At 39.1% G+C, this 25902-nt stretch overlaps 1 protein-coding gene across 5 annotated transcripts in view; it reads left to right on the top strand.

The window, feature by feature from the left end:
- Positions 1-25902, top strand: part of RASGEF1A (RasGEF domain family member 1A) — a 172742-nt gene that overhangs the window by 118246 nt on the left and 28594 nt on the right. The window contains exon 1 of one of the 5 annotated variants that reach the window (XM_054071846.1): positions 872-1032. The exons of the other annotated variants lie outside the window; for them this stretch is intronic. Within the exon in view, the coding sequence (XP_053927821.1) occupies positions 1015-1032 (18 nt within the window). The 5' untranslated portion in view covers positions 872-1014. Of the gene's footprint in view, positions 1-871; positions 1033-25902 lie in introns of those variants that run through there. 5 annotated transcript variants of the gene reach the window in all.

Below are 25902 nucleotides of genomic sequence, written 5' to 3'. Positions count from 1 at the left end.
CCTTTGCCAATTGTCCAGTTTCCCTAGTCCTCTTATTTCTACATCCTTATTTAAAGTTCTACACCTTTATTCAAAACCCAATAAAACACAAAATGCCTCACCACTGAGATGCTGTCTTCATTAACCACAAACTGACATTACCAAATTCCTTTTGCTATATCCTGTTTTGCCTCTGCTTGGAAGATTTCATGCTGTAGATATTTGTGGAATAGAGAGTATTCGTATTCCTTCTGGCTTATTATTTGACTAATCAAGAAACCAATTCAGATTTTTAACTAGAATACATCTAGTTTTTTTTCTGACCTTGACTGAGCTTCTGAAGGATATTTAGTATACTGTGGACATTACTGTGCAAAAAATCACATACAAAGAAGGGCCAAATAAAAAATTAATTAAAAAAAAATAAGGAGTCGACAAGTTTAATTCCAAAGTGTTTGTTTCTAGCTGTCAGGCTCCCATAGAAAACATTATAAATATAGCTTTGTAGGAATTTTGTATTTCCCAAAAAATAAGGTAATCTGACTAAGAGATTTGCGAGATGCTGCTCTAAAATCATTACAAACCAGAACCAGGATTTTGGAGACATTTTAGCAGCAGTGATATAAGAAAGCAGCCAGTTAGAAACGCCTGCCCAAAACCTACTGCATTTCCTTCACAACATCTGTATGTTGGTCTTAACTGGCATCTGAATTCCTGTAACAACATGCGTAGAAAAATAGCAAAACAGCCTTGATTTGGCTGTAACTCAAGAGGAACAAAAATGGAAGTTCCCTGTCACTACCCAGGCACATGACGCCTACGTAGCGGAAGGCTGAGACTCAGACTTTCCCTCTCGTGGGCTACCCTCCGTAGTACTTTCAGTTTTTCTGAAGTATAAATGAAATGGAAAACACAGTTCCCAGCACACTCTGCCCAAACACAGACATGAAAAAGCGGTGAAGAGCTCTTGGCTTTTGTGGCAGCATAAAGCAGGGACAAGCTCTGGCGCGTGGGGTGCCCCAGCTGTGAGAAGACATGGTTCTTGAGACCCCGGTAAGTCTGGCATAGCGCTGTGCTCTCTACTATCTGTTTCCATGTGCTGGTGGCGTTTTAGGAGGTATATACATCTCTGGGCAAACTACAGAGAGAGCACCTCAGTGCTGGGCATTGCTACTGCAGAGCTCAGCCACTGAGTAATGTCCAGCCACACATGAGTTAGTCAAAGTAATTTAATTCTACGCTACAGACAGCACACTTAAAATTGTGTTGCAGTTTATAAATTCACTGGTTATACTGTGTATTCTGTCGTGCTTAGATCATATTTAATGAATTGATACCATCCATAAAGAAGGTTGTGTGGTGGTGGCTTTACACACTGCTGTCACAGAGAAATGGAAACAGAGGTTGGCATTTCATGTTATGGTGGTGCTTGATTTTTATTTTCCCCCCTCTTGAGTGGAATATTACAAAAGACAAACATCAATTTAAACAAAAATTCACCAAGTGAGATGGCTTCAGTATTGTGCAGGCAGGTTTAAAGTGATGCAGTACACTGTGATTCTCTGTTTAGGGCTTCTAAGTTCAGCTTTCCAGAGGTATTTGAATTTATCTTTCGGGGTCAGCCCATCTCAAACTCAGGTGGTCTTTCCCAGAAAATAGATAATCAAGTTTCAAATAGCTGAGTCAAAGATAGGTATTTAGTCTCAAAGATTTCATTCTCAGTCCATTTTTTCTTCCAAGTTAATTAATTAAACAAAGATCAACAACACTGACATTTTAACAGTAATGGGGCATTTTAATTACAATAAATACACCTTCTGTTAACTTACACAACAGAATATTGTCTGTAAGATTAAAAAATACCAGGTTTTGATATATTAGAAATAAAAACAACTAGAAAGTGAAAGCTCCTATTTTCAGACACATGGGATTTACCATCTCCAGAAAATGTTGTTCAGGGGTGCTTTCCGTATTACTTCTGCTAGACCAAAATGTTATCCTGGCACTTCACAGGGAAACAAATGCTTCTGCTGCAGCAAATAAGATCTGATCCTGCACTTAGTATCTCTGGTGAATTTAAGCTTTAAGTGGATTGGTAGGGACCTGATGCACATAAGCTGTGCAATCCCTTGGGGAACGACTTTCAAATTAACTAATAAGATATTGCACTGCTTACAGCTTATTATAAAGAAACAGCGAGCAGCAATAACACATAGCTACTATGCCTGGGATTTAGAAGTCAGATTTAGCTGTCTTGTCCATAATTCTTAGTGCATTGGCTATGTAAAGGAGTCTGTGAGAGGAGGGCTTAGTTTCATATTAAGGAAAAGTAAAAGGCTCTACGGAACATAATTGCAGGATTAGTAAAAAGTATAAGGCAGCTTTGTTCCACTATTTATATATCAAGGCAATTTATGGAAATCCTCATATAGAAAATATCAATAATTGAAAATGAGAGTCAGAAAGAATTCAGTCTTAAAGGATAAGCAGTATAATTTTTTGTGTTAAATATTACAAGCAGAGCAGAAACTGGCATTTTCACAAGATACTCTAAAGTTTCTCTCCTCAAGGAAAAGGAATAAGATATACAAGTTTCTTGACCACCATTGATAATTATTATAGTAATATGTCTGCAAAGTCTCCAGATATCTAAATGATAGTCTACATATCATAGGATTTCTATGCATGAGAATATTTTAACAGTAATTACCATCAACCTGAGGTTGAAAGTTAAGGGTAAAGGGACAGAACAAGAAAATGCCTTAAGAATAACATGGTAGAGGTAGTATCATAGTATGTGGACAATACTTAAGAACAGAGAAACTATAAAAATAAAATATTAGATGAGGCAAAACAGGGAGGGTCTTGGTGACCTAAAGCTGGGAATAGAAGCTAGAATTATTAGAATCAAGGACAGAAACTGTCAAGCTTAGTAACGAGATACGCAATCCTAGGCACAGAAAATGAGGTTACCATAAAAACAATCTTTAGCAAAGCTGCCACCTCAAAACTACAATGACACAAACTTTGAGATTGCACACCAGGATGCATCAGTGAGGACTACCAAGGTAGCAAATAAATTGAGGCTAAATAAGTACTAAGAGAGCAAAATACAGGAGAAAAGAAGTAAAGGTCAATGACTTTAGTCTCAGAAATGTCACACACTGGTGGAACAAGTGATCTAGTTGTAGGCAATTACAAAAATGAGCAAGTCAAAGTAAAATATAAAAACATTACAAAGGACTGAAGTGAAACTGCTTGGCTTGTAATGCATGTAAAGCCAGTGACTACTGCTCTCTAATTTGTGAAACTAATTTCAGAACCTTCCCACTGAAACAGAAAAAGTTACCATCTCTCTTAATATAGGTGACATGTTAAAGGAGCTAAAAGTGTAATAAATGCATAAATAAATCATTTGAAAGTGAAGGTTATTAAAATAATTATTCGATGTTTGATTTTTAATTAAGAACCTCTAGTTTCAACATTCAGCTGCAATTGCAACAGAGTTAGATTATCCTTTCTCACACAGCCATCCTTGAACAAGCCCTTGCACAACTTCTCTCCTGTCCTAAGGAGACACAGATCAACCTCGCTGTCACATCCCATTAGTAGCAGAGCTGATAAAATGTACTGGGATTCCAAGGTGACATAGCTTCTTTCATTACGTTTGTCACAATATTGATTAGATTAGGTCTGAAGTCCTTTGGCCTGCTACTGACCCATCGCATCTCCTGGGAAATTCTGCAGAGCGGGAAACAAAATTGAAAACGACTGGAACAATAGAGATATTTGAGATGGTTACAGCTCATGGGACTTGCATAGACGTGACAAGTGCTGATTTGTACTAACTATGCATCCTAATCCATTAATCCCAAACCTAACGACTAAATATTACATTATCATCTTCACAGTAGTTAGCCTTTGGGAGCTTAATAGCATGAAAATAACACATCAAATAGTTTTACTTCTCTCACTGGAGCAAATAACAACAACATGGCCCAAGTGCTGCCTAGCTCATTCCACCCATCAAAAATTTAAAGAGTAAATAAAGGAAAGGTAGGCTTGCTCTCTGCGGAACCTTACATCAATTGCCTTCTGCAGTTCATTTAGTCTGAGATATTGCACTGCATGCAGCATTGCTGATGGTATTTCAAGTTGGAGAACTGCGCAACTCAGACATATGGTATCCAGCTAATCACAGCAGTTAACAGCTAAAGACCCCTATACCTGCTTTTATGTCTTCAATAGGCTTTACTTATCAGCACTAAACTCTTCTAATGTAATAAAAGCTCTTCATTGATGTAGCCTCTGTATGTGACAGATTTGACAGTTCTGAAGGCACAAGGGACTACACTGAGTTGCTAAGTATGTTTTTGATTTAGACAGAATGAAGGGGTTTTTTCCTTTCTAAGTATAAGGTCATTTTTCCCTCTTTCACACATGGTCTACTGCTAGAAATACCATCAGTAGGCACATCTGAACTGCAAGGAGTCTGAGCAATAAGCTCAGTAAATGTCATTCCTTCTCTCTACGCCTTTACCTCCCGCAAATAACACCCACTCCTCTGACAGCACCAAAACTATGGTTTGAGTTCTCCTTTCTTCTAAGTGTTCCCTCCTCCTCCTTATCTTCACACAGTTTACAAAATATGATAGCTAAGCAATTAGCATCCTATAAGTAACATAAACATTCCTATTTACAGTAGGGAAATTGTAACACATCTGTCGCACTCAGCAGAACTACCCGAGACAAGACAACACACGCTATAATAGCCTGGGAACCACAAGCTCTTGTGAAACATTAGCTTCCAGATTTGCTTCAAAGGATAAAGCAACATGAAACAGAACAAAAATTATGTATTTAATTTCAGTTTAGCATAGCAGACCATCGCATCTAGATCCTGTATTTATTTGATTTCCAGTGTAAGGGGGACGAAATCTGGGACTTCCTTCTATATAAAATGTTATTACTTGAATGTACCTATGAAAATACACATTCCAGGTTGCTACTTTGATCCTTTTCAAAACCGCTAAACTTCCTTCAAAATTAAGCGCAAGAAATTCTTTCACCCTGTTCTTAAATTGGTCATGCCTTTTTTCACTAAGACAAAACAAAACAAAAAAAAAGTAGAATTTCTTTTAATATAATCCTAGCTTTTTTTTTTTTTTTTTTAAATAGAAATCTTTTCTGTATTACTGAAAGATTTGACAGGGTAATTAATGTCCCATTGACAAAGAGTTTAAGATTGAAGGGAGAAAAGGGAAAGAACAATAACTGATTATGGATTCAGTTTAATTAAACTTGCCTTAAACATGCTTAATTGCTCCAAGCTCCAAGAAACTCAAACAACATATCTTCATGCAGAATCTTGCCTATAGGTTATTACTGTGAAAACTTCAACTAAGATTCAATAAGAGCTTTTAAATCTAAAACCTCTGGTTTGCACCTTGAGAACATGAAGGAACTGATCTGGGGATTCCCTGGGAAGAGCAGATAATTTTTAATGCTTGAAAAGCTGAAAATTTTAGGAGACATTTTCAGCCAAAATTTGAAGATTTTTCCCTGGAAAGGTACGGGTCACCTACCAAAGAAAAATATTTAGAAGATCCTTTCCTGACCTGTCAAATAATATTATCTAATTACCTCAGACTTACACATACCATTAAATGAGAAGTGATACAACAGCTGTTCCCCTCACACATTATAAAGTAAGGAAAACCTGAGCACAGCCAAAAAGGAAAGAGTGACCATTCCTCAAGATCATAGTATACAATTAAAAAAAAAAAAAAAAAAAGATATTTTTGTTACACAGATACTTCTGATTTCCAAATAGCCATTTATTTTTGCCTAGAAGACGTGACACAAATCTAAAGGGACATTTGTCTTGAAAGTTTTCATTCATAATAACATGGGAAGCACTGTTTCTTCCTCTAAGGAAGTTATATGCAGTACACAACTGTGGAGGAAATAGCTTTTGACAAGTTTTAAATGGCTTTAATGCTTTAAGGTTAAGGATTCTTGCACACTCTACTTGCCCCACTTCGTCATTCCTACCTCTTCGCTCTCTTTTCTGTATTCCTTCCTTACGTGTCACACCTTCCCAGCCGAGCCACGTCTCCTGCTGTTCCTCCCAGCACACACCTGCCCTGTCTTGTTCTCTTCTCCATACCAACCTCATCATGCAGCCCATCTGACTTCTGCAGCACTGCAAATTACATTCCTCTCCTATCAATTGCTGCCTTCTTCATTACCACTGCTAGACTCGGTTACCAGAAACAGGATTTATTCCCATTCCCTGCTTCCCTTCATCCTCCATCATCATCCTCTGGTCTAAACAAAGAGATGTGCTAGACCTGCGCACACCACCCCTTAGAAATCTCCAGCTCTGTCAACCGGTAGCTCATAATCCAGAAAAAAAAGAAATATTAGCTGAAGGCTGAGAGTTCCTGCAGTGTGTGGATCACAGAGCACAACAGGAAAAGGACTTGGCATGGCTGGCTTTGTTTCATGTTTTCTAACGTCTCTTTCCACTACAATAACAGAAAATCATGACATCTTAACTCAGCTGGCTCTGAACTGAGTTTGCTACTTTGCAAGCTTCAGAAGGAGACCACAAAAATAGGATGGAGATGCAAAAAAGCAGTGTCATTCTTTCAGACAGTGCACAGCTTGCTGGCGCGTGGGTGCCCTCCTTGCCCTGGTTACTGTTTCAGCCAGAAATCTAAGGTATAAATATGTGCCCTGCCTGCACTCCCTTCTCACCTGCAGAGAAAGAGCTTGCAAGTCAAGTTTGGAGAGAACTGTAGAGCACGTAAAAAGAAATGTACAGGAACCCAGTTCTTTGAAATTGCTGACATTTTGGAGGATGAAAGAAGTTTGAAATCTCCAGGGTTTCAGCCTCACAGGCACTAAAAAATTCCCTTAAAAAAATTTAAAACAAAAAAGGACCAAACCTGCCTATCTGTGTATTTAGAAGTTCATATATTTAAGTCTCTTGAGGAAGGAAATAGGTTAAGAAACTGACAGTGAAAAATATCAAATAGAAAATAAGTCTGTTTTTTCCGATACAAGTTAATTCTTTCTTTAAAATGAGAAACTGGCCTTAAAACGAAATAAAAATAATCTGCAAAAGCAATACCGATACAATTTAGTCACAAAAAAAAATTAAGAAAATATAGGCCAGGAATAGTCTGGCCAGAACTTAATTTTCTTTCAGGAACTGTACAGGTTTATCATCAGCAATAGGCATCCCATTACAGTTATTGCCACCAAGCAATAACGGAAATGAACATTACTTCTTTATTCTATGTAAATAATAGACCTTTCTGTAACACGGTAACTGAATTCTAAAACTGGTGCTGTGAGCCTCTTTAATTCACACGATCATTTTAGCCAATCTGGATTTTTGAGAATAAATTAGAATAGCCAATATCCATCAAGGGCAGTATTATTTATTCATCTCATAAGCTCTCTGCAGAGATAATGCTGAATGACTTCTGTTGCTAGCTTTGATAATAATTCAAAATAAGAAGAGTAAGTCTGCACTACGGGTAGAGATGGGAAATGATCGAGTCAAGATCATAAAGCAGCAGCCGAACACAATAAACTGAGATGTGGTACAACCAGACCCCAGTTACCTCTATGTTGTGCCCAAGTCCCCGGGAGCCACGGAGACTACGGACAAATCAGAGCATCAGGTTTCTTTGACTTGTGCTATGGGACATCCATCCATGTGTATTTCAGGACAACAAAACAGATGGCAGTACTGAATGCTTCCGAATTATAACTAGAATCTAGCCTGGACACATTATTTTATATTACCTTCTGCCACATCTTTTCACCTTGCTTTTGCCACAGAAGAAATTTCTGAAAACAGCCTTTGTATACTCAATTGAAAGAAAGAACTCCTTATCCCCTTACATTTTTCATTTCTGAAAGTGTTAAGGGAGGAGTGAGGATAGATGGTAAATAAAGAGCTTAAGGTTGAAAAACAGACTGTAAGCAACTAAAGCTTTGTCTCTTAAAAAACAATATAGTGTGATTAATGGTTTAGGAATTGTATTAAAGTGCAATAGCTTTCCCTGTAGACTGCTGGTACCCAGGTGAAAAGAGCCTCTGCTTGGAATGAGAACATGAAATTTGATTTGCCTATTCTAAACAAACAAATAATTATCTCTTAATTTAGATAGATCTATCTACAGAAGAGAAGTCTTTCCATTTTGATCACAAATTAAATAGGAAAAAAAATAAATTAAGAAGTCAGGCAGTCTCTGAGTGTATGAAAAAGAGCGAGAATCTGCACAAAGCAATCCTCTCTTGTAATTAATGATAACATTGACGGGCATTACATCTGCTCAGCACCTTCCAGTATCGTGACTGAGAACTGCAGCGTAGAAGCTGTGTACACTGCTAACAGCTCCTTTCTTAAAGAGTTGTTTGTGCTAAAGGAAACTGAGACTTGTCAGCAGACTGAGTAAAGAAAGATTTAGAGCTTCAATTATTGCTGGGCAAAGATAATATCTCAGAAACTTCCAGGACTGTGAAGTTTGCCCTGACTCCTTGGTATTTTCTCACCATTCAGACCAAGCAACAATACTCAAGCATTTGATGACTGATCTTAATTTTTAGGGAACAGACTCTAGCAGGTTACTGAATTGTTAAAGGATACAGGAAAATCCTTAAAAACAGAGAAACGCAGAGTACACACATGCGTGGATGGAAATCAGCATTAAACAAGTGCAAAGGCAGAGGTGCCCTGACCAGGCTCTCCCCTCTTGCTGGTGCCTTGGCAAGGCTGGCTCTTCCCAATGCCTACATTTCCCACTCTGTTCCCATGACAGCAAGCTCATATTTCACTACAAGTTTAGCAACTCTTTTGCGCCACAGTCACCAAATAATGCCTTGACCCTTGACTCCTTAACCTCAGCAGTAACAAAACAGAAGGCAAAGGCCCATAGCCCTGGATTTTAAACTGGTTTCAGTAAGGACCTTCCCTTCCTGCAATGATGGGACTTGCAGAGTTGTTTGCAGGAATAAACATGCTCCTCTTTTATCTCCCTTAGCCATTTCTGAAATGTAATAGCAATAAAGTAAACGGGTAACCGATCCAACATGACTTTAAATAATTCAAATGATGACATTCCTTGCCTATCTGAAAATCCAGAGCAACCCACGTAAGAGTAAACAAGATTTTTTTATCAGTTCTAAAATAATAAGATTATAGAAGACGATCAGTAAGGTTTAATTTAGTTTCTATTAGGCAGAATTGCAGAATTCAAGAATCTGAGTGCTCCTCTCTCACAAAACTGAAATAGGAACACAAGTTTTAAATAAACTTCTTCTGGGCACAGCTGCAGGGAACAGTTGAACGGTTCATAGTCAAGCAGTTCTTGAAATGCTCTTGTGTCATTTGCCGTGGGAGCAGTGCAGTTTCAATCAGTGCAAGGAGCTTCAGCTTTGCCTAGGAGTTTCGTTCATTGGAGTGAGCCTCATTGGAAAAACCCTTAAAAAAGCAGGTCATTGCACTACAGGGGCTCAAATGATCCCTGTGCTTCCAGCAATGGGAAGCCAAGAAAGCCTGCAAAATGGAATTCAAATGTTCGGATGAAATCTGGGGCTTGGTCACAAGGAGGCAGAGACTAGTGAAAGGCCCGGGCCACCTGGGCTCTCCTTCCAACCCCATTATTGACCCAGGCCAGATACTCCCATTTCTCCTTTCCTCAGTTTCCCTACACGCAACTCAGAGATGCTGAGGCTGCTGCCGGGATGCCTCCCTGCTGCCCGGTTTTGGCACAGGTGCACGACGGGGCCTCGAGGCCCTCCTGCAGCGCACGGGCACACACACACAGATCTGCAGGTGATAGATGTGGTGGAGAATCAACCTGGAGTTTCAGTGGCTTGTTTGAAGTACAAGGGAGTGCTACGTTTCAAAGCAATGCTAGTACCCAGCAAAGAGGGAGGAGGAGCTCTATACTTTAAGAGCTTTAATTTCTTGATCTTTCAAAGGACAGAGAGTAGCAAGTAGGACTGCCAGCTAGGAAGCATTAGGGCACGAGGCTCAGCAGGGAGGCTGAGCACCCCGGACAGGCAAAAGGAGCACGGCAGCCACCCTGGGAGCACGGTCACAGCAGCAGTCAGGAGGTTACAGCCCGCACGCCATCCTGACAAGAAGCAGTTCCCTTCCCTGATTCGAAGTGATGGCAAGGAGAGAAACGGCTATTCTTGCCAGTACTGAAACAAGCCCGGAGAGCATAAGCGAACGCTTCCCCTGTGCTTGCGTGGGCTGCGACAGAGCGTGCCAGCAGGCTGAACAGCTGGAAGAGTAGGAACGGGCAAGAGCACAAATATGTAGCCTTGAGGATATTCACCACTGACACAGGGAACAACCGATCTGCTGTTCGTCTGCCAGTGACTGAGTCACAACAAACTGGCACTCTGTTTGGCACATCTCACAGCCGCTCGCTGCCCTAATGTGCTTGGCAACACACCAGCACACTAACTTACTGCTACAGTGCTCCTGACCTCCACCTGGGATACCTTCATCCCTATGTTCTGATCCAATTATTTTCAGTCCTCAATTAAGTTACTTCAGGTATGGGAAAAAAAAAAATGGGCAGGTGAGAAGAGGGAAACTTAGTTGGTTGTGCCTATAATCTTACAGCTATATCTGTAATTCATATCACAAATTCTTCTTTTACATGACTGTCAGTCAGAGAAAGCTACTGCCCAGCACTTCATAACCCAGTTTTGAGCACTCACAATCTCTATTTAAATCAGCAAGCAATCAGCACCCACAGCAATTAACATCACATAACCACTACTCCAGTTGCACATTCTCTAGTTGTTCTTTTCTCCCATGAAAATCTTTGTTGCACAGGGCTTGTTTTGACAAGTTATCCACTTTTTAATGCAAGAATTCTAGGTGCTTCTTGCTCAGATTTTCAGTTTTAGTTAGTCACTATATCCTTGAGGTATAGGTACTGTCAACATAAAATAACAGACAGAGCTCAACAATCAAAGATTTATTTCCTCTAACTCATATATTACAACTCTTTTTCCTGATTCCACCAGGAAAATGTACAGATTGTTTTTCACTATCAGTTATGCATTAATAGAAAAAGATAACTTTTTAAAAATAGATAACTTTAAAGTTATCTTTTTAAAAAAGGAAACTTTAAATTCAGTGAAATGGATTTAAAGACTAAGAGAAGTCTGAATTTGGTCATTCAGTCTGAATTTTGGCCATAACCCTTTGCATATTATAACAAGAAGCGAAACTGTCTGATGTCAAAGGCACTATCAAAACATAAACCGATGCTTAGCTATACTGAATCTATAAAGCACACATTTCTTATAAATTCCCATTCCTTTCCAATTCACATTGCCACATGTAAAGCATTTTCCCCTATACTTGTCACAAGTAAAGTCTTTTATATTTACATACGAGAATCATAGCAGGAGTGCTACCAAAATGTTGGTGTCCAGACCAAAGTATTAAGTAAGAGACCATCCATAGAACAGCAACTGGATACTTGTCCTGTGCAAGCTTGGGACCCACCTGAGAGAAATCACATACTATTTCTTCCTTGACTGCTTTATTCTCTTACTCACAGTAACTATTCCTTCAATGTTATAGACATTAACGTAGACACAGACAAAGCAAAAGATTATTTTTTGAAATAATAATAGAGAAGTCCTTTCTATTTCTGACAACGCATGGAATGAAGATATAAAATTCCTGAGGCTGTGGGGCATTGAGGTCATATTAATATTTATGACATAGAATTATTGAAAAAAAATCAGCTAATAAAATCTCCAGACCCAAGCAGGAATCATAGCAGGTTAATGAGATTTTCACCAAATCAGAGTTTCAGCAGCTAGGGATGATTTTAGCACTTCAGATGGCAATGTAGTTTGGACCAAAAGAGACAACAGCATCTCTTCTGGTGGAGCTTTGCATCTGAATTTCCAGGGTTTGTTCTAAGCGCTATAAACTCAAACCAAAACTCAGTTGGTGTGAACTGAAACAAGAGATTTGAGTGAAAAAAACATAAGTGGAAAGTACTGAGCCTGAGAATCAGAACCAATGTTGGGACCTGCAGTGCACACACCTGTCAAGCATGACACAAACGTTAGTTCCTTGTACATAATTCTAAGCCCAAGCAATATTTTTCACTGAAATTTGGGAGGCAGGGAAAACAAGGAATTAATTTGAATTTGCATTTCCTAATGAGCAAATAAAGATCAGAAACCTCAGGATGTGCTCACACAAGAGCAGGGAAAGTACCTTTGCACATTTGTGTTTTAAGTGATGAAGAGAAAGATAGAAATAGAACCGTGGCCACAGGGGGAAGATTTATGAGAAAAGCAAGTTGTATGGTTCAGGCAGCTTCACGGAACGCTGCAAGATTTCAGAAGGTGGACAGATTCCTTTCTCATTAATGAAGGGGCCCTGACTCTGGATCCACTGAACACACTCTGAGTGGAGGCTATTCAGCTCTCTCCTTTGATTGAAAGCATGAGCCTGTTACTCATGAGCCCCTGGTTGCTTTCCTTTTAATGGGAAGTTGGGGGAAGGGGTAAGGAGATGGCTGGAGGAGGGGAAGGAAAAGATGGGTAGCGAAAAACACTCATGGCTATGTGGGACTTCAAGGAACAGGCTTTTGAGGAAAGGTTAAAAGCTTACTAGATAAGTGATGCTTTTCGTGGGCTGATTTTTCTTTCCTTGTCGTTCACTAATAATGCTAAGAATAAAACTTCCCTGCATCTTCAATCCAGCCTTACCCTCCTACTTTCTCATAGTTTTACCAAATTATTTATTCTGCTAGCGTGGAACTAAAAAAAAAAATCGCTGATTTCAATTTGTTTTCTGGTGTATACCAGCTGTATTTGAGTAATGCTAAAAACATAATCAATTAATAAAATCTTTCATCTTTACTGCTGCAACAGGGAATATGCAGCTCACTGCTCTGAATTGTATACAGCCACGAGCTCGCATCAGACTTTACGTGGGCTTGAAATGTTCCTTAAGTCCTTTTCTAGCTGAAAGCTGAACACAAATTATCACTGAAAGGATCTGAAAGATGATGTTGGGACATTTGCCATAACTATACAGGATCACTCCCCAAAGCAATCATAAATGTGAACAGATTACTTCGCTAGCGCAGTTTTGAGGATGGTACTGCCAGCTGGCTGCTTCTGTTAAAGGTCGCCTTTTTATATATATAAAAAAAAAAAGATGACGAAAAGTACAGTTGAAGATAATCCACCCCCATTGTAAATGCCCATGACAGGCACTTGCTTGTAAGCAAAGGCAAAGAGACAGCAACAGCCCGTGTAAGTCTTGACATGTACTTTAAAGGAACATATTGTAAACTCTCACTCAAATAATTTGGCCATAAGTGACTTTAGTGAATTTTAAGATATTTAAGCATAAAAAGTATAAATAAAGCATAATATGAAATCTCATAATTATTGTAGCAGCAGTGTAAGTGTGCTTAGTTTGGAATGTGAATTGTAAAATACCAAGGTTAAAAGAGCCGATAGATGCTTTTTAAAAGAGACAATATTATCAGTAGTTCGATGTATATTTAAATTTTTCAAAAGCACCATAGTTACAGAAAACGCTTTCAATTCACTCACTTGTAGCCAAACCTGTTGAAGCAAGAAGTCTTCAGCTGTTTCAGTGTTTGGACCAATTCACAGCTATAACTTCTAGGAATGGTTAATTTGTCCCTCAAAGGAAAATTCCAGATTATTGTATCCTGCTGTGACATTCCAGAGCATTTCTCAGACCAGAGTTCACACAAGTGAGGATTTGATTTTATTTGTGTTCATAAAATCAACCATGAATTTACCCGTAAGCTCCATGGTCAGCACAAAGTGCTGCTCTTAAGAGTGTTCTCAGGCAAGATTTTCAAAAAGTAGAAGTTGTTCTTCAAGAGAGAGACATTTAGTACATCCTATTTTTAAAACAACATTTTCTACTATTTGTTCATCAACAATATAGAAATAATAATTGAAAGGTGGAGAGAACTGTGATGCACTTATAAATCAAGGCTCTCACCTTACGGGTGTCTGTGGGTGCCTGAATCCAGTTCAAACTGCATTTTGCTAGATTTTATCTGTTGCCAAGGAAGACATATCAGTCATTTGCAGTCTGTAATAACTTTGATTATCTTCTAAACTGAGCAGAGATGTTAGTGGAAACTTGAATAGGAAACTTCAAGAAAAATCTAAGTATGGCCTATGTGTACTGACTTTGGGTGCAATTTCAGTGCTCTAACATTTGGAGTGCTATGATCTCCATTTGGTGGAGTTCTTAGGTGTATAGAATATTAACAGCCACTTTGACAGAGATACCATATCCAGCTGTAAACAAAACATCAGCAGAATCTTTAATTTTTTTCTCTTGCAAGGCATATTAATGAGACAATTTGTATCTGCATTTATAAAACACAAAATACATGCAGAATCTAACTTTGAAATCCAAATCATAGAATCATAATATAGAGGAAGGCATTATAAGGAAAAACAGGAATTAAAAAAGGTGAGGCCATTTAGCTCAGTGAAGAAAACAGTGACCTGTGACTGTAGAAAAAAAATAATATAGCTTATTGCAAATTATACAGTAAAGCGCTCCAGTGCTTTAATCTGTTAAACCCCAAGACCACTTTGCATCATTTCATACACTGCGATTGTCTATAAGCACATGCCAGTGAGAAGCTGCTCGTAACCACATCTGGTTTGCAGGGAGAAGACAACACTAACATTTGTGAAGTTGCACAAAGGTCTAAAACAACTGTAGTTACTATGGGATAGTTGCAAAAATTTCAAACAGGAATTAGGCATGCGATGAACTTGAGCCTCTGCAAGTTTCCCTCTTTTGGTGTGATCAGATTTAAACCAGCTGCAACGCAAAGCAGTTCAAGCAGCATTCTTCTGCTCAGACCTACCTAAACTCCTGCTCTTTCATCCTCACCAAAGTCTCAGATACTCAGAACATCTCCTGTTCCTGCAGGACCACTTACGTGTCTTATACGTTCCCAGTTTCTTAGGAAATGGGTGTCATTTCAAGACATAAACTTGCTGTGCCTCAGAAGCTAATTCAGCAAAGCAGGACCTTGCACACCGCATTCGCCCAGGCAGAAGGCGCTCGATGTTCAATACAGTTACCCAGTAAATCTCACTACTTGAACACCAAGCGCCTTCTGATTCTCACTGTGCTCCTTCCCAGTTTTACCTGAATTTGCATTGAGTTTGGAGGGGGAAAGAGGAAATAGGTATGAGTAGGGAAAAAAGCAAATAAAGGATTCCTAGGGTACCTGGCAGCATTGAGGATTTCTGCACAATGGTCTTGCAGCACCAAAGGGAAAGGAATGATTAGTCAACACTGAAAAGCCCCAAATAAAGATTGGTTTATCTAAAACTAGCTGAAGTCACTTAGATGAGTTCTGTGGCCTCCTATGAGCTTTGTGCCAAGACTCAGATCTGCAGCATTGGACATGATAACCTATCGCACCATTTCTATAAGGTCATTATTAATTTATCATCATTTAAAGGTGGCCTACAGGAAAGCTGTAGAGAAGCTCTTCATCGGAGATTGCAGAGACAGGACAAGGCGGGAGTGGTTTTAAATTGAAAGAAAGGAGATTTAAATGAGATATTGGGAAGAAATGTTTTCCTGTGAGGGTGGGGATGCACCAGCACAGGTTGCTCAGAGAAGCAGAGGATACCCCATCCCTGGAGGTGTTCAAGGCCAGGCTGGATGAGGCTGTGAGCAACCTGATCCAGTGGGAGGTGACCCTGCCCATGGCGGGGGAGCTGGAATTTTATGACCTTTAAGGTCCCTTCCAAACCAAACTATTCTATGATTCCATGATTTAATTTCGAAAGAAGAATGGAGAATGTTCCAATATCACTGGCACAACAATATTACATCACTCTTTAAAACACATACACATATATACCACAAGAACAATGCTGATTGCTGACTTGATGCTCTTTGATGTGTGAACACAGAAGACAATTGGAGACATTCCAATTATCTCCAGTTCAAAGTTAGACCAAAATTAGAAGCAGTTATGAATAATTTATTAGGGTTTAGTAGAAACAGCAATGCTGAGCAGAATAAAGATGAAAGTTTAGCTTAGCTGTGAATACATGAAACAGGTAAGCAACGCTGCTTCCTTAAACAGACATGTTGGAATTGCACATCCTTAGAAGTTCAATTAACAAAACATATGTCAACTCAGAGTCTTGTGACAGGTTATAAACGGATTTCAAATGCACTTCTGGTGTTTTCAGGTAACTAACTTTCTATGAAACATCCTTTAACTTCTTTATGGGGCTTTTTAGAAGAAACAACCATGTCAAAACCCTCGTCATGTACCACAGTACAGCCTAGAAGATGGTTCCTAGTCAAAAGATGCTTATTGGAAGGTGTGTTAGCCAACAAATAAGTTAACATAGAATCATAGAATCACAAGGAAAAGACCTCTTGGACCATCGAGTCCAACCATTCCTGTATGCCACTAAACCATGTCCCTGAGCACCTCATCTATCCAACATTTAAAAACCTCCAGGGGCGGTAACTCAGCCACCTCCCTGGGCAGCATCTCAGTACTATATTAGAGGCTCAGCTTCATTTCTGACACTGTAAACACATTGGCCCAAATCCTCAAAGGATGCTAACAAGCCTATCCCAATTCATTTCAGAAAGCTTACCAATTTCATGAATATCTAGCATTTCAGTTAAGGAAAAAATTACTTCCAAATACAAATGCTTCTCATTAGATAAGGTATTCTAGCTTGGATGTTGCTACTACGTACCAGATAAAGATGTTTAGCGGGCATTCCAACTTTGCGTTATATTCCTACAATTCTATTTTACTTTGTAGATTTTGTGAAAAAGATTGAATCTCCAAAGATTATCTTAACAGTGCAGACTATAAGAGTAAGAAGATACATATGGCTGCTTCTTCAGTTCCTGCACTCCATTACCAGAGACCTGTTTTGCATTTGCCTACAGGAAAGCTGGGGAGGGGTTCTTTATCATGGAGTGCAGGATTAGAACAAGGGGGACTGGTTTTAAACAGAAAGAGGGGAGGCTTAGATGAGATATCAGTAAGACTTTTTTTATTGTGAGGGTGGTGAGGCACTGGCACAGGTTGCCCGGGGAAGCTGTGGCCGCCCCATCCCTGGAGGTGTTCAAGGCCAGGTTTGATGGGGCTTTGATCAACCTGAACCAGTGGGAGGGGTCCCTGCCCATGGCAGAGGGTTGGAAATGGGTGGTCTTTAAGGTCCCTTCCAACCCAAGCTATTCTATGATTATCAGCCTTGTACCTTCATAGTTCTTTGTAACTGTGGGCAGCCTGAATGAAGCCTTTCCAGCAAGGCAAGGGTCAGCACTTGGGCACAGTGTCCAGGTACTGACAGTTTCACCAAGGGTAACTGACAACAAGCCAGAGAGGATCTTTTCATGGTTTATGCATGAAGTCATCTTCATGCATCTAATTAGATGCCCTGTGGAAATCCTGTGTTGCTTTCCTTCACTGACTTCATTTTAAGTTTGCTCGTATTTTGCATGCCATAAAAATGAAGTGACTGTATAAGGCGATTCCATATTCCCTAGATTTTTAGTAGCAGTAAACAAGCTTTAGCAGCAACAAAAAAAATTATATCACTCAATAGACTCACTGGGAACTACAGAACAATAAAACATGCAATTCAACAGATTCACGGAACATCTGTTATAGAAGTTAATTAATGTACTAGCTATTAAGAATTATTAGCTTCTATACCATGCAATGCTAGGGCAATTTCAGGCTTTCATTTACTTTAGAAAATAACTACCAATAAAAGACATTAGCATACAATGCTTTTCATCTTTTATTTTAAAATTATAATTCCATTTCCTAGAACCAACCGCTCCACTTGAAAGAGCCCTTCTTTACTTCAACAGACGAAGATGCGAGACAGGGATAGGTGTTTGACTTCAGCTATGAAGGGCATACAGCAGGGCTGTGCTCAACTTAACAACTGGCATGTTTAAAATGCCGATGCTTGAGTGCCTCTGTAGTCTCAAATTTCTCCTGCATCACTCAATTTTTATGTCAGTGAAAGAGCACATCTGATAAGAAGGAGGGAAACAGGAACAATGATTTGTCCTCTTTTCTAGACTGGTCTTGCATCAAGGTAGAATATGATGAGAAATACCACAGCCTACTTATCTCAGGAATGCAACACGGACTGGTGTCATCATGGGAGAATTTTGTCTATAATGTTTAATATTATGCTTACAATCATTCTCAGAACAATATAAAATGATAAAATTTAGTGCCTTTAGTTAGGCAGGGATTAACATACCTCTATAAAACACTTGGGTTGAACACACAAAGCATTTTTAAATCTCACTGGCTAAAATTAGGCTAAACTTCATTAATGAACTTGAAAAGATAGTTCATTAGGAGTTTATCTCCTACACAAGAAAAAAAAAAAATCTGATTTTCAGAGGAAGTTCTCAAATTATTGATCAGTATTGCAGCACAGCAAATCATCTCTATTAATTGGGTGCATTTGAAGTCAAGGTACTTTGAAGTTATTTTCCTGCATATAGACCTCACAGAAATGTAAAAGCATTATCTACTCAAAACTCCCTTATTATTAGGAAAGTTAAGGGTACTGTGATTATGAGTAGACTGCCCAGGGAATCTGCCGTGGCATGGAAGGCTTTTACTGTCAAACCACCAGTTCAGTCCTGACAGAGGCAGTATGGAACTATGTATCAGCTCAGGACACACACTGGGCCAAGGAAAAAGAAAGCCTAACAATAAAGAACACCACCAGCACCCAAAATAAACCCAGTCCCTCCAAATAAATGCCCCCGGCAAATAAAAAAAAACCCCAATAACAAAAACAACAACAACAAAACAACCCCAAATCAAAACAAAAATCCCACGTCCCCCCCCAAGAAAACCCCAAACCCCAGCAAAAGCAACCCCAACAAAGACATATTCGCTCTTGCTATCCAAAGTAATTTACATCTTTGTTGGTTATATGTGCATATATATGAACATCAGGTTTACATAAGGTTTTACATTTTGCATGGATAATGAGGCCCGTTTGTTTCAAAAGTTTACAGAGCAAAAATTAAACAATAGAGTTGACTGTATTGTCCTGGACAAGTAGAGGCCACTCTGAACAACACTTAATAACTCTTTATTAAATGCCCTTTTATTGCTGCCATTTCTTGCAGATAGCTCTCTGTTTGTCAAACACAGCCTGCATCTCTCTCTAGCTTCTCTCCTCAGCTATACTTGTGATCTGGACCTGCTTCTATCTGCTCTGAGAAAAAAGGTAGTTCTGAAAGCAGGAAATACAGGGAAAACAGCATCGACCACAGGAGCACTCTGAATTCTACACAGATTACAGACTTCTGAGCTCGAGGTCCAAAATCTTTCACCCATGTGGCTACTTATTTTAGGGAGTTTTGGCAGCCCTACATGAATAAAAATTATATATATTTTTTTTAAAAAAAAAGCAAACAGATTTTTAAAAGTCTCCATACTTGAACTAAGAGTAAAGCTGCCCATTGCATGCACAGCTTTGCAAACCCAAGAGCCTAGTCTAATAGGGAACACAACTGAGCAACAGAAGAAAGCTTCCCCTGGGGAAACAGTATCATGTCTAAGTTTCCCACACGTTCATGCCTAGGGAATCCCCTTTGAAGTCACTAGCTGATGTGACATCTGTTTCACGCCACTGGAGCGAGGCAAACAGCAGCAGTAAGGTACAAACGCAGACACAACAGAACATACAAGGCTCTTAAATTCACTATAGTTGTTTTATACTGTGATTCTCCCTCTTCTGGTGAGAAGGGGGGGTAAGACTATAAATTAAAACACTTAAGTAAAATAATTAAACAGCCTCCCTAAACAAAAACTTCAATATTGGTGCAATGAACCGGGGGAAAAAAAAAAACACAACAATAACAAAAAAAAAAAAAAACAAAGTAAAGACCGACAAATTCAATAATAATTATCCTGCTGACATAAAAATAACTAAATCCTTCTACAGATATTATCATAAAGGGTTCAGCCAAAGTAGCTCTGTTGTGTTAATTCTTTGATGGATTTATGTCAAGATGCTTTAGCAAAACAGAAGACTGAGTATCCATTCAGTGAATTTCAGTAGCACACAGGTAGCTCACTGCATTTTTTCCTTTCAACATTTATGCACACATAGCAGGGGGTTTGTTCACCTGCAGATTAGTCTTCAGGCTAACCCAGTGTAAATCTGACCATATCGGTTCATCATATATTAGTGTTTCATGTTCAATAGTTCGTGGATAGCTTGAGGCTGTGTCCTAGGGTATATAAGGTAGGGTAAATATACATATGTATGAGACAATATCCTCTGTTCTGTACTACTCAGCATCAACTCAATATGCATTTGTTTATTCGCTGCATTTGTGATATGATAGGGAAAGTCCTTCCTAGGTAAAATTACACTGAAATACACTGCAGCTGACAGTCTCACCCATACATGAATTCCTAAGCAGGCTTGGGGGCTCATCCATCTGTTTGCTACCTCTTGTTGTTCATGAAAATGCTTTCTTAAAAATACATTAATTTTTGAATACTTAATTTGATGACGACTTCTTGCTAAAGTGAAATTATATTTAACTTTATTTTCTCAATATTTCTCCATATCTTTTACTCAAAACATTAAGACTAGCATACCTTGATTCTATTTTATATAAAGTCATTAGAATTAAATCAACAATTGTTAACAGCCCTGTAAACTAAGTAGATCTTAGCCCACTCTAAAACTCCCATAATTGCTGCTGACCTTCTTGACTGTGTCAGCAAAAAGAATCCAAGCAATAGATGAGTACAGGATCTGAATTACTTGCAGTAATTCAGGTAAGACAGATATATCACATGCTTAATAGAAATTTGTTTGTATACTAGCACTGCTGCAAGTGAGTTGCTGCAAATGAGCTCATCAGCCCAGCACTTCTCATCATCAGCTGCAGAATAAAATTTGTAAAACCAAAGAGACTGAAAACAGGAAAAAAATAAGTTGATCCCATCACTGACTTTAAGAAAACTTCCAAAATACCTGTGGGAATGCGAACTATGCTGCTGTCACAGTTTCTGCTAAAGCAAACAGGTTGACTAGTCAGAGTGGCAATTTTGATTTGCTAATTGTGATGCCCTGAAGCTTGTAACACTAAAAATAACCTTTTTTTTTTTGTTGAGCTGGTTAAAAGAAATGACAACCCACGTGCATTTACAAAAATACCATATTAAGAAGATTGACATCCGCAGACATGCAGATTTTCTTCCCCTGGGCATCAAACTGCTGATGTACATACATGCTCCCTTCTTGGCATAATAGATTTTCACTTTCTGAACAGCGGCACATTCTTGGAATAGCTGGTGTCTAATTAAGTATGAATATGCAAGTGAGGGACACATTAGCTAGAATAAGACCAGAACTCCTTCATCTTGAACTTAAGCTAGAACCCAGTTTAAAAGACAGTACCAGTTGCTTTTAAATATTCAGCTTAAAAATACAGTAAATAGGATTAATAAAAGGAGTGCACATGACATTAACATACCTCTGTTCTTCTGCGTTATAGTCAAAATAATACCAAAGCACAAGCACTAAAACTAGATTTTTGTATGTTTTTTCCACCCTTTCTTGGAAAACAAGACATAAGAAACGGCAAGTTGACTCCATTGTCTCCACAAAACTTATAATACAAATAAGAATGGAACAATCTCACAACTACAGTAGAAGGAGCTGTTCAACTACAGCTTGATTGCCTAAATTGTCATTTACACATGACAAGTCATAGCAGCTCCTTTAAGCAGAACAGGCAAAGCCACCTATCTTTTCCGGAGATCTTTTTTCACTCACTCCCTGACCAGCTCTCCTCTTCGGTTAAATGACCTGAGGTCATCAGACCCTGTAAGCTGTTTTTCTTACTACATCATTGATTCAAAGGAGGAACATCACTCCTTTTTATTTGTGTTTTATTGCCAAACCCGATTCATCCACCCATATCAAGAATACAGTAAAGATATCTGTGATATATTACAGAGTTGCTTCCGCACTGAATGTACTTTACATCTAAACTATCAGGCAAGTTAATTCCTAAGAACTACAGAATTCTAAGACTAGAGCATCTATGAAATTCAGGAACCAAATTGACTACTAGTGAACTCCTTCAGGCAGCTGTGCTGTAGTAACCATTAAAATCTCAGTCACCAATTAACAGCCACTCACTTGTATCATAGCCAACTTGTGTCAGATTATGTTCAAACTCCTGCTTTGGCACAGGCACAAAAAAATGGGGATTAGCACCATGTCCTTTCTTCCCTTCCAATCCAAGGGGGAGTTACAGCACTGAGCATCACTGAAAGATTACTTTCACACTGCTCAACAAACAGTTATTCCCAATGGTGTCACAGGGCTGACCTTCTGCCAGTGAAAATGTAGTCTGCTCCACAGATATATAACTGAATTTTCAGAACTCGTTTTCCCTTTCAGGTAGAACTGGAAGTAGGCATAGCAGCAAACCACATCTTAAATTGCTCTTATGTTTTCAGCTTGGTTCCCTGTGATAATTGCTGGATGTCTTAGGGGTAGAGCTAGTCAAGACCTCTTCAGCAAAACATTTTAAAAATGAAAAAAGCCATTTTCAACCTACAGCATTCATCGGCTCTGATAAAACTATTATGTGGAAAGATTCATTGTGTCCCAGGTCAGAGAGACAAAGGCAGTCAATAATAACCAGTCTGATAGTTAGAGCGTTGAACCTCATTTCAAGTCTCAAGCTGAAAAAAAACATTTGCTCAGTTCAGAACCACCATTTGAAACTCTCCCACTCCCATCTGCTGCCACGTTATTAACGTGCCATCAAGTTATTCTGCAGCACGAATCTCTGAAATTTAGAAGTCTTCAAATTCATCTAAAAGTGGTTTGAGAACAGCTTTCAAATCTTAAAATCTATATTCAACAAGGAAGTCTGGAACATCTGTGCAGCTCTACAAATAAGACTTGAAATCTCATGTTCCCCATAGACATTTGCCTGAGGCTTTGAAGCTCTACCTACATTTTGCTTCTTAAATTATAAACCCTTACAAATGATCCATAATAGCTTGTGTCCATTCAAAAGCACCATCAGAGATGACTGCTATTACTGCTTATGGAACTTAATGGTGTTTCCTGGCTACATAAAATGCAAGAAACCAAATATACTGCTATAACTATATTTTTAAAGGAGATGGTAATGCCAAAATGGTTTCTGGAATTGTACTGCTCTGTGGGCATAATGTACTATTGGAAGACAATATAGCATGCAAATACCGTGACCTGTACCCTGACCGCTTTCAAGGTCCCATATATCACTGGGTAACAGCGCAGACAATCCCAGATTGACAAATGAGGCCACGCAATAAACTCAGCTATGCTTCAGAGACCAAAGCAATGTCCAATATTCATCCTATTTGTGTGTAACAGGGTGGGAATGGACAGATGAAGACTTGATCCCGTTTCGTTACTGAATCAACACTACGAAGAGTACCATGCACAATAATGTCCATTTTCCATGTGAATTCCTCTGGTTTTGTCCCTTTTTGCTTACTTCACTGTAGCTAGTAGGGATTTTAAATTATGGCGATGTATTCAGTTGAAATGAGCCACATACTAGTAATAAACAGATGAGTGTGGAAAGTAACCAACAAATGACTTGAATAGCTTGACAATGAAAGCTCCAAGGACAGCTTTTCTTAGAGAGTCCTTTTTTACTTCAGGTTACAGCCTCAGATGAGTGTTAATGCCATTTTCAATTACTTGCTTTTCTTCAGTACAGTTGTATTTTCAATACACGGACAGACACATTTGACTAAGTCGTTTCCAAAGCAATGTTTCCTAAGACTACCGGAAAAACCTCAAGTTTCTTCTTCCCTGATTCTCACAATCCAACTCTATTATCTTTCCTCAAATCAATTTCTCCTTCACTTTCACTCTTTAACCTTGCTGATATTCCTTAATTTTACCAAGTTTTTGGCCAGCAACTTTCCACCCAAGAGGAGAAGTTACTCAGGAAATCAGATTCAAACACAGTAAAACAAAGACTTACTGCCCAAATATAAAAACATACAAAGCTAAGTGCAACAGTGTGAAAACATCAACATCTCTCACATGAATCCTGAGGCATTCATGTAGTATTAAAGAATTGTCCAGCAGGTCTGTAGCACAAGCAGGAATAGAAACCAAGTATTGCAAATGCCAATCCAGTTCATTAATCATAAGGTAATAGATCATATTATACTGATGTCAGCTGGTGTAAGCGTGGCTGAAGCAGCCTTCAAGGTTGAGACAGTCACAGCATGACTGCTGCTGACTCACTCTGCAGCGAGATCCTCCTCTGACCGGCTGGGTTGAACCACAGCAGTGCTGCTTCAAGAGCAAGCTGCAGAACAAGCACAGGCTCTGCTGATTAAACTGGCTCCACTGTCCACCCACCAGTACCATGAGGCAATGCCTAACAAAAACATCTTCAAAATGCAAGCAATTTGCTGAGAACAGAACTTACATAACTACAGAAACAATTAGACCTTGAAGAGTTTCTGTATCGACAGGTTTCAACACTCAGGATATAGATAGCTAAAGGTCATCATCCACCCTTTACAGAAAAAGAAATAGCAATAAAAGGATAACATGATTCATCAGTTAGATGTTATACAAGCTGAACATAGGTCTTCGGCTTCCCAGATTCATGACAGATTTCCCAGATTCCCAGATTTCAAACAACATCCCAAGACTCCACAACACAGTGGCCCCCAAAACTAAGCATCCTGTATGCTATAAAAGGAAAAGAATACATTTCCTTAAACTTGCTTTTCCCTAACACACCCCCCAGCATTTGCATACACAAACATAGGTATGTATATAAACAAGAAATACACACACCTACACGCACACCCTCTATATACACACACAAAAAAATCTAAACAGAATCTGCTGGATTGTGGAATGTAGGAGTATGGAAAAACACTTTGATATGGTGCCAATAAGCACAACACAAGGAACTGGAAAGAACAGGGTAAGTCTCAGCCGTTTGTTTCTACGTATATTAATTTGGATGTAATCCAACTACAGCAAGAATCAGCTCCTCTGCAATCTGTACTCTGAGGAAGAATTGTAGTCCATCATATTCCAAATATTGGTAGAAATCCTAAGTGCTCCTCGTGGTGCCTGTTGTGTGGTGGTGTAACAACAAGGCTTTACCTACACACACACCAGAGTAGAGATTGTGACTGTCAGACAAGATCTGTGCCTAAGTAGGATAGTTTTCCTTAATTCTATTAGAAAGCCTTTTAATTCCTACATTTCTTAATTCCAATAACAGAATAGACCTAATTTCTGATGTAAAAGAAGCCCCAAACAAACAAAAAAAATCAGGTATTGTTCTTACAACAGATTGAATCTGTGAACAGAGCTCAATTAACCACACGTATTTTGCTAAGACTAATAAACATGTACATCTACAAGCCTCAGCAAACGTTTGAGCAAAGTAGACAGATCAGCACAGCAGCAGAACGAAACACAATGCTTGGGTTTTTTTGTGTGCACTCTTTTTTCAGGTTCGCTACCGTCGGTCCTACCTCTAAATATTAGTGAGTTATTAAAAGCCGTTCATATTCTTCAGAAAGAAACATTATCATAACCTTTCTATAACCTCTTATAAAGATCTTAAAGATGTTTGAATAAGACTGGACAAAACCTGTTCCTCACCCTTCCCTAGTATCACGCACTGACATCCTCCTGCGATGCCGCTGCAGGTCAGAGCGCGGGGTGCGCGGGATGCAGAGCTCCCGGTGCCCGCGGTGCCCGGCCAGGGCAGGC

This window comes from Cuculus canorus, chromosome 7 (assembly GCF_017976375.1).
Source record: "Cuculus canorus isolate bCucCan1 chromosome 7, bCucCan1.pri, whole genome shotgun sequence".
NCBI classification, from domain to species: Eukaryota; Metazoa; Chordata; class Aves; order Cuculiformes; family Cuculidae; genus Cuculus; species Cuculus canorus.
This window is presented reverse-complemented; position numbering and strand designations above follow the sequence as displayed.